At 36.1% G+C, this 14,612-nt stretch overlaps 1 protein-coding gene across 1 annotated transcript in view; it reads left to right on the forward strand.

Moving 5' to 3' along the window:
• Window positions 1–14,612, forward strand: part of LOC128643317 (calcium/calmodulin-dependent protein kinase type II subunit beta) — a 258,543-nt gene that overhangs the window by 154,812 nt on the left and 89,119 nt on the right. The window contains exons 12-14 of the mRNA XM_053696253.1: window positions 9,183–9,223; window positions 11,623–11,694; window positions 12,380–12,424. Of these exons, the coding sequence (XP_053552228.1) occupies window positions 9,183–9,223; window positions 11,623–11,694; window positions 12,380–12,424 (158 nt within the window). The remainder of the gene's footprint in view (window positions 1–9,182; window positions 9,224–11,622; window positions 11,695–12,379; window positions 12,425–14,612) is intronic.

Below are 14,612 nucleotides of genomic sequence, written 5' to 3' on the forward strand. Positions count from 1 at the left end.
ACAAGTACCTACAATTATCTACAATTAAATAAACTAAAGTACAAAACCCCCCCACTAAATTACAAAAACAAACAAACACTAAATTACAAAAAATAAAAAAATATTACAAGAATTTTAAACTAATTACACCTAATCTAAGCCCCCTAATAAAATAACAAAGCCCCCCAAAATAAAAAAAAATGCCCTACCCTATACTAAATTACAAAAGTTAACAGCTCTATTACCTTACCAGCCCTGAACAGGGCCTTTTGCGGGGCATGCCCCAAAGAAAACAGCTCTTTTGCCTGTAAAAAAAACACAATACCCCCCCCCCCCACATTACAACCCACCACCCACATACCCCTACTCCAGTGATTTGCAACCTTTTTTTTGCCGTGGCACACTTGTTTACATTACAAAATCCTGTGGCACACCACCATCCCAAAATTTGACAAAATCACACATTGTAGCCTAATACAGGATATATATACAGTGTCATAATGATTGTCTGTTGAATGAATGTCAATGTCATGGTTGTAAATGAAGCCTGATGAGCCTGTTACATACCTACCAATATTTCAAAATTTGAAAGAGGGACACCCCCGCACTGTTGTCAGTCTGCCGCGGCACACCTGAGGATCTCTCATGGCACACTAGTGTGCCACGGCACACTGGTTGAAAAACACTGCCCTACTCTAACCCAAACCCCCCTTAAATAAACCTAACACTACCCCCCTGAAGATCTCCCTACCTTGAGTCGTGTTCACCCAGCCGGGCCGAAGTCTTCATCCGATGGGGCAGAAGAGGACATCCAGACCGGCAGAAGTCTTCATCCAAGCGGGGCAAGAAGAGGTCTTCCATCCATCAGAAAAGTACAAAAAAACAAACAAACACTAAATTAGCAAAAATAATAAAATATTACAATAATTTTAAACTAATTACACCTAATCTAAGCCCCCTACTAGCTATTAATATAGCTACAATATAACTAATAGTTACATTGTAGCTATTTTAGGATTTATATTTATTTTACAGGCAACTTTGTATTTATTTTAACTAGGTACAATAGCTATTAAATAGTTAATAACTACCTAGCTAAAATAAATACAAATTTACCTGTAAAATAAACCCTAACCTAAGTTACAATTACACCTAACACTACACTGTCATTAAATTAACTAAATAAATTAATCCTATATAAAACTAAATACTTACCTGTAAAATAAACCCTAATATAGCTACAATATAACTAATAGTTACATTATAATTTTGAAATTATTTTAACTAGGTAGCTATTAATTAGTCAATAACTATGTAATAGCTATTGTACCTAGTTAAAATAAATACAAAGTTGCCTGTAAAATAAATATAAATGCTAAAATAGCTACAATGTAACTATTAAGGGGGGTTTGGGTTAGAGTAGGGATTTTGTAATGTAAACAAGTGTGCCACGGCAAAAAAAAGGTTGCAAATCACTGGAGTAGGGGTATGTGGGTGGTGGGTTGTAATGTGGGGGGGGATTGTGTTTTTTTTTTACAGGCAAAAGAGCTGTTTTCTTTGGGGCATGCCCCGCAAAGGGCCCTGTTCAGGGCTGGTAAGGTAATAGAGCTGTTAACTTTTGTAATTTAGTATAGGGTAGGGCATTTTTTTTTATTTTGGGGGGCTTTGTTATTTTATTAGGGGGCTTAGATTAGGTGTAATTAGTTTAAAATTCTTGTAATATTTTTTTATTTTTTGTAATTTAGTGTTTGTTTTTTTTTGTAATTTAGTGGGGGGGTTTTGTACTTTAGTTTATTTAATTGTAGATAATTGTAGGTACTTGTAGTTAATTTATTTAATGACAGTGTAGTGTTAGGTTTAATTGTAACTTAGGTTAGGATTTATTTTACAGGTAATTTTGTAATTATTTTAACTAGGTAGCTATTAATTAGTCAATAACTATTTAATAGCTTTTGTACCTAGTTAAAATAAATACAAAGTTGCCTGTAAAATAAATATAAATGCTAAAATAGCTACAATGTAACTATTAGTTATATTGCAGCTATCTTAGGGTTTATTTTACAGGTAAGTATTTAGTTTTAAATAGGAATCATTTATTTAGTTAATTTAATGATAGTGTAGTGTTAGGTGTTAGTGTAACTTAGGTTAGGATTTATTTTACAGGTAAATTTGTATTTATTTTAGCTAGGTAGTTATTAAATAGTTATTAACTATTTAATAACTATTGTACCTAGTTAAAATAAATACAAAGTTGCCTGTAAAATAAAAATAAATGCTAAAATAGCTACAATGTAACTATTAGTTATATTGCAGCTATCTTAGGGTTTATTTTACAGGTAAGTATTTAGTTTTAAATAGGATTCATTTATTTAACTATAGTAAACTTATTTCGTTTTATTTAAATTATATTTAAGTTAGGGGGTGTTAGTGTTAGGGTTAGATTTAGGTTTAGGGGTTAATAACCTTATTATAGTAGCGGCGACGATGGGGGCGGGAGATTAGGGGTTAATAATTGTAGGTAGGTGGCGGCGATGTTAGGGAGGGCAGATTAGGGGTTAATAAAATGTATTATAGTGTTTGCGAGGCGGGAGTGCGGCGGTTTAGGGGTTAATACATTTATTATAGTGGCGGCGATTTGCGGTCGGCAGATTAGGGGTTAATACTTGTAGTTAGATTGTGGCGACGTTGGGGGGAGGCAGATTAGGGGTTAATAACTATAATGTAGGGGTCGGCGGTGTTAGGGACAGCAGATTAGGGGTTAATAGTTATAATGTAGGCGGCGGCGATATCGGGTCGGCAGATTAGGGGTTAATACTTGTAGTTAGATTGCGGCGACGTTGGGGGGGGGGCAGATTAGGGGTTAATAACTATAATGTAGGGGTCGGCGGTGTTAGGGACAGCAGATTAGGGGTTAATAGTTATAATGTAGGCGGCGGCGATATCGGGTCGGCAGATTAGGGGTTAATACTTGTAGTTAGATTGCGGCGACATTGGGGGGGGGGGCAGATTAGGGGTTAATAACTATAATGTAGGGGTCGGCGGTGTTAGGGACAGCAGATTAGGGGTTAATAGCTATAATGTAGGCGGCGGCGATATCGGGTCGGCAGATTAGGGGTTAATAGTTGTAGTTAGATTGCGGCGACGTTGGGGGGGGGCAGATTAGGGGTTAATAACTATAATGTAGGGGTCGGCGGTGTTAGGGACAGCAGATTAGGGGTTAATAGTTATAATGTAGGTGGCGGCGATATTCGGTCGGCAGATTAGGGGTTAATAGTTGTAGTTAGATTGCGGCGACGTTGGGGGGGGCAGATTAGGGGTTAATAACTATAATGTAGGGGTCGGCGGTGTTAGGGACAGCAGATTAGGGGTTAATAGTTATAATGTAGGTGGCGGCGATATTCGGTCGGCAGATTAGGGGTTAATAAAATAATGCAGGTGTCAGCGATAGCGGAGGCAGCAGATTAGGGGTTAATAAGTGTTAGATTAGGGGTGTTTAGAGACTCGGGGTACATGTTAGGGTGTTAGGTGCAGACTTAGTGTTTCCCCATAGGAAACAATGGGGCTGCGGTGTTAGTTTTTTTTCAGCCGAAACTCCCATTGTTTCCTATGGGGAAATGCCGAATCTTAACGAGCTAATTCGGATTTATTCGGAGATACGGCAGCTATTTCGGATTCATTCGGTAGATTCGGAAGTATTTTAATTCGGAAATCCGAATCGATCCGAATCTCCGAATTTACCGAATTTACCGAATTTCCGAATTAATCCGAAACGAACCGCACATGTCTAATTTTAAATGTATAGGTACCTCAAACAAAAGAACCTATGTTAGGATACCTTGCAAGTAAGAAATGGTGCAGACCCTTCAATAATATGTAATGGGTTTGATAAGAAAGAGAATCCTGAATTATAATTCAAGATAAAAGACAGGGAATTCAGCACTCTTTATAAAAGAATTTTATTAACTCACATATAGAAATGTACCCTAGGTATGCTTAGGCCGCAAATTACAGGAAAACGGTACCTACATACAATATGCATAATGACTAAACACCTAAATTAATGTATACAAGAATACAGAAAGTGTCACGTGTGTAAATATCATACAGCGTTTACAGATGTTAATTCAAACCTGACCGGTCAGGGATCTGCGTGAGTACACTGAGAATGATTGCATATAGCAACAATTAGAAAAAGTATAACGGAGGTAATTTGTTAGCCCTTCTACACCTTACTGCTCTCAGTACCTCTCAGAGGAGGCCTCTAGTTATCGAGGTCAATACTGGGCAGATACATTTATTTAGGTATAAAGAGGTTAATAACTGTCCTCAATGGCAACAGCAAGTTTACATACATTGGTATGTGTAATTTTGTACATATAAGCATAGTATATACAAAGGGAACACCACCCAGTCAAACACAGATCACATGTTCCTGTCGGCTGGAACAATGCTGACGCGCGTTTCATCCATACGCCCTGATGAAGCCCGAAGCAAGGAACTGGTGAAACGCGCGTCGGTATTGGTCCAGTCGACCGGAACATGTGATCTGTGTTTGTACCAGAGGTTACTGCAACTATACTGTCTTAGCAAGTTCTTGCCTGGAAATGGACTTACTAAATAAACACTGAGGAGGTTTATCAAGTGTGGACCGACACTGAATAACCTGAGAAATCTGCATTACAGGATTTAAGGTCGTATCTCTCCTTATGGCTGCTTTCATTGATTGATGACTGACTGCTATTTACTTGAGCAAAGATATAAGCGCATTGAGCCACCCTGTCGAGGGGACCCACAATATTACTTCAATAACTCTAGCGATACGCTATGAATGAAATATGCACTTAGACTGACAAGCTGCTTCCTGTGCTTTTTTGCATTCTGCTTATGTCTAGGATATGATCTGCTACTGTTTGCATGCTCTTTCTAATGAACTTTGCAACCTTTACATCTGACCGACCTTTACTGTTTCAGCAAGATTGAATGCTATTTAATTGTCTCAGTGCTGATTCATCTGTGCCTTACTGTTTCAACTTCATTGTACATATCCAAGGGAAACGACCCTAGTGACTACTTAGATCCCATTTATGTTAACCTGCTCGGTAAGAAGCCTCCCATGAGAGGTGTCGTTTGCAGTAGGGTGTAGTATTCTGAGTGGTGCTCCCCCTGTATATACCACGCTTATATGTACTAAATTCTTACATACCGATGTATGTTAATTTGTTGATACCATTGAAGATTGAATTCTATCAAATTGTTTCAATGCTGATTCACCTGTGCCTTACCATTTTCAGCTACATTGTACATATCCAAGGGAAACAAACCTGTTGACTACTTAGATCCCAAATTGTGTTAACCTGCTCGGTAAGAAGCCTCTTATGAGAGGTGCCGTTTGCAGCAGGGTGTAGTAGTCTGGGTGGTGTTCCCTTTGTATATACTATGCTTATATGTACGAAATTACACATACCGATGTATGTAAACTTGCTGTTGCCATTGAGGACAGTTATTAACCTCTTTATACCTAAATAAATTTATCTGCCCAGTATTGACCTCGATAACTAGAGGCCTCCTCTGAGAGGTACTGAGAGCAGTAAGGTGTAGAAGGGCTAACAAATTACCTCCGTTATACTTTTTCTAATTGTTGCTATATGCAATCATTCTCAGTGTACTCATGCAGATCCCTGACCGGTCAGGTTTGAATTAACATCTGTAAACGCTGTATGATATTTACACACGTGACACTTTCTGTATTCTTGTATACATTAATTTAGGTGTTTAGTCATTATGCATATTGTATGTAGGTACCGTTTTCCTGTAATTTGCGGCCTAAGCATACCTAGGGTACATTTCTATATGTGAGTTAATAAAATTCTTTTATAAAGAGTGCTGAATTCCCTGTCTTTTATCTTGAATTATAATTCAGGATTCTCTTTCTTATCAAACCCATTACATATATATATATATATATATATATATATATATATATATATCTCAACATAGATCCTTAAACAAAGGACACCAAGAGACTGAAGCAAATTTAATAACAGAAGTAAATAAGCACAAACATTTAAAAGGATATAAAAATCAACATTTTTTCATGCTTCAGATAAAGCATACAATTTTGAACAATTTACCAATTTATTTCTGTTATCTAATCTGCTTTATTCACTTGGTGTCCTTTGTTGAAAAGCATACCTAGGTAGGCTCAGTAAAAGCAGGAATGCACTACTAGGAGCTGGTTGCTAATGGGTGGCTGCACATATATGCCATTGTGTCATAGGCTCACCTGATGTATTCAGCTAAGTCCCAGTAGTGCATTGCTGTTCATTCAACAAAGAATACCAATTAAAGGGACATTACACCCAACTTTTTCTTCTCATTATTCAGATAGAGAATACCATTTTAAACAACTTTCTAATTTACTTATATTATCTAATTTGCTTCATTCTCTTGATATTCTTTCCTGAAAAGTATATCTAGATAGGCTCAGTAGCTGCTGATTGGTGGCTGCACATAGATGCCTTGTGTGATTGGCTGACCCATGTGCATTGCTATTTCTTCAACAAAGGATATCTAAAGAATTAAGCAAATTAGATAATAGAAGTAAATTGGAATGTTGTTTAAAATTGTATTCTCTGTCTGAATTAAGTAAAAAAAAATATTTGGGGTTTAATGTCCCTTTAAGCAATTTTGATAATAGAAGTAAATTGTAATGTTGTTTAAAATTACGTTCTATCTGACTCATGAAAAAAATGGGGTTTTATTTATGCCCCTTAAACATTTGTGTGCTTATTTAAAGCAATACATATATGTGTGCATATAGACATTAATATACAGGTAAACTTATGGAGTAGTATATGTATATCCTGAACATTATATATCTGTGTGTAAAGCGCTGTATTTATTATTTATGTCTTCATTTAAGATAGTGTATAGCTGTGTGTGTGATTGTATGTACAAACAAATCTAAATAGAGGGACTGGCCTATGTTTGTACTTAGGCTTAGATTGTGAGCTCTGGGGGTTTCTGTACAGTGCTGTATACACTGTCAGGGATATAACAAAGTTCTGAAAAAGGGACAGTGCTGATGAGCGCCAGGGTTGAGTGCTTGTGGGCAGGGACTCCCTGACTGGGCATGTGATGGGCACCCTGTCTTGCCAGCCTGCTGATGCCCGCAGTATGTGCACAAATCTACCATCTAATAGTGCCCATCTTTTATATCTCAGTTTTTCATCTGTATTCTGTTTTCTTTCTGCTCTTGACCTTTTCCTCTCACTCCTTTCCTCTGCCTGTCTTTCTCCCCCCCTTTCTCTTTTTTTTATGTTTTCTTCTTCCTTACGCTTCTCTCTTCTTTTTTGCAAGGTAAGTTTTTGTTCCTTTTAGTTTTCATTTTACACTCTGATCTGTGCCACTTTTTTTTTTTTATATATATATAAGTTATATAATGGTATTTTAAGATATTGGTAATCATGTGGGATATGGCAATCTCAGTATGTTATTTAAGAAACCTTTGAGTTGTCAAAATATTTCAGTTGTCAGGTGGTGCATATTGTTTAATCTGTAGCGTCCACAGAAAAAAGAACACACACACATATATACAAAAATGTTTAAAGTGATGGTAAACTCTCCCCTTTTTAAAATCAGATCTGGAATGTAAGCGCTATTTTAGATGGAGTTTAATTCATTAGCTGTAATGAAGATGCAGTATAACCTGCTTTTTAATATAGATATGAAATTCAAATACTGCATGCTCCTCCGCCCACTTCAAAAGTAAAATTTTCTGTGAGCTAACAGATTGAATTGTTGTCCAATCAGCGCTCTCCCCATATGACACTTTTGTTGTAGCTAGAGCATTGATTGGAGAGTAATTCAATCATTTAGCTGACAGGAAAATTGACTTTTGAAGTGGGTGGTGTAACGTGGGGTATTTGAATTTCATATCTATATTAATAACTAAGTTATAGCGCATCTTCATTGCACATGATGAATAAAACTCCTTCTAAAATAGCGCTTACATTCCAGATCTGATTTTAAAAAGGGGAGCGTTTACCATCACTTTAAATATTCATAAGCATCCCCACACAGGGCTTGACAAACTTATATAAAGCTTAGGTGCCAATCAGAATATTATGGAGCAGCTATACACATTTTTAGGAGCTAGTCAATCTTTTATTGTATATAGCTATATGTAGAATAATCTAAATATCTAGTAGCGTTTTGTCACCTGTTTTTTTCTCTTTCTATCACCTCCGTTATTGCTTAATTCTTTTTTCTATATGATTTATAATAGAATTGTAAGAATAAAATATAATAATGAAGACAATTTAATGAAGTATGTTGTTTAATTGTCAATAGGGTTTTTTGTATTGTTGTATCTTGTTTTTAAGGAATCTAGTCACAAAATGTTTGTTTTTTATGTTATATGACATATGCTATGTTGTTTTTTTATTTATTTTTTTCCAAATTGAATTTAAATAAATACAAAAATATGTAGTAGCTATAGTTAAAAGATATTAGACGTGCACAGTGTAAAAAATTGTTTTGGTTCGTTTCGGACCAATTCAGATTTTTTTCAAATTTCGTTTCGGATCAATTCGGATACATTCAAATGTATTTGTTTCAGATTCATTCAGATTCGAATAAATTCAGATGTATTCATTTCGGATTTGATTCGGAAATTCGAAAGTTCAGTATGCGTTATGTTGATTCAGATGGTTCGAAGTTACATGAACGGAATTATTTCACTGTTCTATCTCACGAAATTTAATTTTTATACTGAATTGTGATTAGTCCAGGGCTATTCGAATGTAACAAATAAATCCGAACTAATTCGGATTTATTCGTTACAAATGCATTCAGATTAGTCTAGTTTCGTTGCTAGGGTAATTCAGAAATTCGAATCGATCCGAATCTCCGAGTTTGGTGAATTCATCGGAATTCCGATTCAGCACGAAACGAAAAGCACATGTCTAAAAGCTATAAACCATGATTCTGTGGCTCCCAGGATTTGTCAAACCCCGTTTCAGCAAATGCACACCCTACTAAACAAATATACTTTTTGGACACCATTAGACACAAGTCATACATTGAAATACACATAAACACCAGTTCATATACATTTCACATCTGTAGGTACATACATCATGCTTACCAAGTCCTGAAACATAATGACCAATAGGTGTCTCTTTCCAATTGGTTTCTTGCAGCAGCCAAGAGTTTATTGAACAAGAAAACAGATGGAGGAAAGGTAAGACATATTTAAATATGCACCCTACAAAATGTGCTGCATATTCTTTCTTTGTGGCACTGGTTCTGTATAACATTGCTTTATATAACAAACTATTTTTTTAATTTGCTTCTTATAGCACAACCTTTAAAGGGGGATGCAACTCAGAATTAAATTCCATATTTAATATTCATTGTTTTATGTATCTTTCATTATTGTGTTACATGCATATTTTAAATTTCAGAACCCGTACCCTGCTACATTCTACACAGCAATCAATTGATCAGTGTAGTCAGTTATATCTGTCCTTAAAGGGATACTGAACCCAATTTTTTCTTTTCTTTCGTGATTCAGATAGAGCATGCAATTTTAAGCAACTTTCTAATTTACTCCTATTATCAAATTTTCTTAATTCTCTTGGTATCTTTATTTGAAAAGCAATAATGTACTTTTAGATGCCGGCCCATTTTTGGTGAACAACCTGGGTTGTTCTTGCTGATTGGTGGATAAATTCACCCACCAATAAACAAGTGCTGTCCAGTGTACTGAACCAAACATTTGCTGGCTCCTTAGCTTAGATGCCTTCTTTTTTCAAATAAAGATAGCAAGAGAACAAATAAAATGTGATAATAGGAGTAAATTAGAAAGTTACTTAAAATTGCATGATGTATCTGAATCATGAAAGAAAAAAATTGGGTTCAGTGTCCCTTTAATTGACCATAGCAAAGGGAATAAAATAAACAAAAATTCTTGAGGATTTTCCATGTCTCTAGACTGTAAAACAATTTTGCTAACAAAATTACAGTTTAAATAATTTTAAAACATCTATTATGTTATATTATTATTTCTACTATTGGCCTTTTCACACCTTGCATGTATTCTTACACTCTGGGGCACATTTAACAATGTGCGAGCGGACATCATATGGAGTAGCGTATCATGTCCGCTGCCCATCGCTAAATGCAGACAGCATACGCTGTTGGCATTTATCATTGCACCAGCAGTTCTTGTGAACTGATGGTGCAATTCCGCCCTCTGCAGATTCACGACCAATCGGCTGCTATCAGGGGGTGTCAATCAACCCAATCATATTTGATCAGGTTGATTTCTGTCTGCCGCCTCAGAGCAGGCGGACAAGTTATATGGAGCAGTGGCTCTTTAGACCTCTGCTACATAACTTCTTTGAAAAAATTCTGTCTCCGGCGAGCCTTCAGGGGGCCTCAACATAAGGAGCTTGATAAATATGCCCCTCTAACTTCACGTAAGATTTCATTATAACACCTATTGATTTATTATGTTGCTTGATAAATACTGACTGCATGTTCACTTGTGCAAACCTGCAGTCAAAGGGGGGAGAAGGACTTGATAAATCAAGCCCTTAGACTGCAAAAAAAAGGGTTTGAGATATTGCAGTTTTCAGAATTAATATGTGCCTGTCGTCTGGTGCTAAACGAGTTATGTTATTTTGTACTTTTAAGATCGGATAGCAAGAAGGGTGAACCAAACAAACATTGGAAGGGGATTGGGGAGCAGGAATGCTCAGTATTATTATAATTATCATTTATTTATAAAACATTTTAAGAAGCGCTATACAAAGTTACATAATAATCATAAGGGTACGGAAAAAAAAAACTTACAATCAGATATTATGTAATTGATGCAATGTACATTACTACACTTACATTGGCAAACATTAGTAAAAGGAGTGGAGTGCCCTGTCCTTAAGCACAATCAGTTGTAGATGCACTTTTATACAAAGTGAGCTACAGTTAGAGAGGCTCTCAAACTTACAATCTAAAGGAAGTACGTAGGGAAGTTGAGGGAGAGGGAAACATAAGTAGCAGAGACATTTTAAAGTTAGTTGTATGCATCCTTGACTGGTAGAACAGAATGTGATATAATGCTTTAGTGCCAGGCTGTAGCACCTACCCCTTTGACCCTCCTGCCTCCAATGCTGATGGTACTTAGTACCTTAACCCGTTGGACATCACCAATGCTGACAGGAACATCCAAAGTCACTATATCTACTGGTGACATCCTGTCATACATAATAAAGGGATACCTTCCTATTGCCTAATATAACGTCTTAACACCTCTCGAGCTGCCTCATAGAACATGTCCTTATAAGTCTTTTGATTGCTACATGTAAAATCTCCTCATAGCTCCTCCAGTTTATCAATTTAGCCACCTCCTTTAACCACCTCAGTAGATCTATATGTAATCACTCATTTGCACTATGCAACTGGATATCAGTGGTGGTTCTTGAATTTAATATTTATGTGGCTAACAAAGGTGGGAAACATAATATATAATTGGGTTGCTACACTAGTGTTTAGAGGTGCATAGCACCCCCATAGAAAAGCCACTGCTGGATATATTGTTGGTGGATGTAAACATCTCTCTCTCTCTCTTTTTCACAGCCTCAGACAAACAGCACCAAGAACAGTGCTGGAGTGACTAGTCCGAAGGGCCCCATCCCTACAGCTACTCTGGTATGAGCATGATGGTTTGATGGGGATCAAGCCAAGCGTCATGTCATGTTGTGTTTGTGTGTAAATTGATGAATTTTAAGGAGAAGTGGTAAGCTAAGGCAGACGTAAAAGGTCTACCCCCAACAACTACCACCCCTCCATCAAATTCAGTATCATGTGTAAGTGTGACATGAGTTTATTTCTTGTTGTTTGTTCTCTGGGAAACCTGTTCTATGTACATGCTATAGAGAAGTATGTGGTCTGTCTCAAGGAAAGGTCCTATGTGGGAGTCAAGGAAGTATGTTATAATCTTGTGGCTCAGACAAGTCCTTGGTCTGTCTCTGGGAGAGATAAATCTGTTATCTGTTTGTGGTTAAGACCAGTCTGTGATCTTTCTGTGGGTCACTTAGGGACTTGTTATTTGTGTAGCATCTCTCTATCCTTATATTGTCACCCTTTCATTCTGTCTTTCATTCCCTTATTTTTATCCTGGTTTATTTTTCCTCTCATCTCTTTATACTCTTTCTCCATGTTCTGTCCAACTGTCTCTAACCACTGCTTTGTTCCCGTCCTTCTGTTGACCTTCCTCTTTATAATCTTACATTTCCCTAATTATCCCTGTCCTTTTTATCCTAACATTCCATTTATTTTCCCCGTTTTCTTATTCTCTCCTTCCTCCCATTTCTCATTCTTTCTTCCTCTATAGGAACCACAAACTACAGTAATTCATAACCTGGTGGACGGGATTAAGGTATTTGTCATCTCTTTTGCTCCCTCTTCATGTATCTGTCTCACACTCTTCATGAGAAATGGAGACACTATTGATGACGGTGTATCACTTCACAGTTGTGTATATAGTTGTAAACGTAAATACTCCAGATTAGTAATTGGCCAAAATAGTTTTTTAAAGCAGGAGTTAAATATATTTCAAATTTAGGAGCCAGCAGGAATATTGAGGTGCTGTGTTTGTAAATACATATGGGTAGAAAACTCCAAAAATGATCATCACCAGCTCCAGAGATTTAAGTCTTCTTTTAAATATTAAATGTTAATAATAAGCAATTCCTTGTTATGATGGATAATGAACCTGGCAGAATAGAGGATAAAACCCGTGAAAGGGACACTTGTTAATGAGAGAAGATTTATTTATACAAACCTACAATTTCTTATATATCTTCCATATATTGCTAGATTATAGTTAATCGAAGGCCTTAAAGGAACATGAAACCCAAAAATGTTCTTTAATGATTCAGATAGAGAATACAATTTTAAACAACTTTCCAATTTACATCTATTATTTATTTTGCTTCCTTCTCTTGTTATCCTTTGCTGAAAGGTTTATCTAGGCACGCTCAGGGGCAGCAGAGAACTTAGCTTCTAGCTGTTGATTGGTGGCTGCATATTGATTGTGATTGGCTCATCCATGTGTTCAGTTAGAAACCATTAGAGTATTGCTGCTCCTTCAACAAATGATACAAAGAGAATAAAACAGATTAGATAATAGAAGTAAATTAGAAAGTTGTTTAAAATTGTATATAAGGTAACCATCTCAAAGGGATGTGAAACCCCCCAAAAATATTTTGTGATTCAGACAGAGCATACAATTTAAAAAAAAAAGTTTCCAATTAACTTCTATTATAAAATGTCCTTAGTTTGCTTGATATTCTGTGTTGACGAGATACCTAGGTAGGCGTCTGGAGCACTACAAGGCAGGAAATAATACTGCCATTAAGTGCTCTTGCAAATGGATAACATTCTTGCAAAACTGCTGCTATATAGTGCTACAGAAATGGTCCGGCTCCTAAGCTTATGTCCCTGCTTTTCAACAAAAGATACCAAGAGAATGAAGAAAATGTATAATAGAAGTTAATTAGAAAGTTGTTTAAAATTGCATGCTCTATCTGAATCATGAAAGAAAAAAATTGGGTTCCATATCCCTTTAACGTATAACAGTTAGTTAATCAGGATCTAGCTATTTTGATTGAGTAACCAGTACCTAGATAGGGATAAACAAAACAGTGATAGGAAATGGTGGCCTTGGACTGCATGAGGCCCTCAGATTATTCCTCTGAAGCCCTCGTTCTTTTCCCTGTATAAGGAAATAATATCCCATTGTTATACCTCCAAAGATGTCTACTTTCTTTAATCTCACAGAATACCAGCACTACCTCTCCTCTCTGTACAGTTGATTTAAATTTGTTTTTGCTGCAGATCTAATATAAAGGTATCAAGTACTGTGTGTTGTCCCTTTGGAGGTCCAAGGGCCACATATGCTGCCGTTTGAATGATGCTGCCTGACTATCACACCACTAGAGTATATAATGCACAGAAATACGAGTTAACAAGCATTTGTAATAGTAGTTTGTGGTAATTAAGTAAAGATAAATTTCAACTAAAAAAACATATATAATAACATCATAAACACTAGATAGCAATGACAACTAAAAATGCTCACCGACCCATCCAAAGGATTTTATAAAAACAAAGAAAAATACGACAGACTTGATAGATAGATAGATAGATACTTGAAACCCAGGACATACTTGAAAACGAGAGAAATCTCAATGTATTCTTCCTGGTAAAATATTTTATAAATAAATAATAAAATAAATAAATAATAGATAGATAGATAGATAGATAGATAGATATTGTTGCAAGGCTTTATTTATCAAACTCTACACAAAGCTATAAGGGTTACATTTATTAAAAATAGAAAATAATTTTGTCATCCACTAGTATGGAGACATATAGCGATAATTAGAATATATATCGTAATATTGCAAAATTATTTTTGGTCTCCATTGTTCTTGGAACAAAGGAAGAATTAGTATCATGTTTGATTAGAATGTCTTTACGGAGGATGTTTTGAAGGTTTTTGAGTACTTAAAGGACCATTATACACTCATTTTTTCTTTTTATAAATGTTTTGAAGATGATCT

The sequence above is a fragment of the Bombina bombina genome, unplaced genomic scaffold, assembly GCF_027579735.1.
Source record: "Bombina bombina isolate aBomBom1 unplaced genomic scaffold, aBomBom1.pri scaffold_391, whole genome shotgun sequence".
In the NCBI taxonomy this organism is placed as follows: domain Eukaryota; kingdom Metazoa; phylum Chordata; class Amphibia; order Anura; family Bombinatoridae; genus Bombina; species Bombina bombina.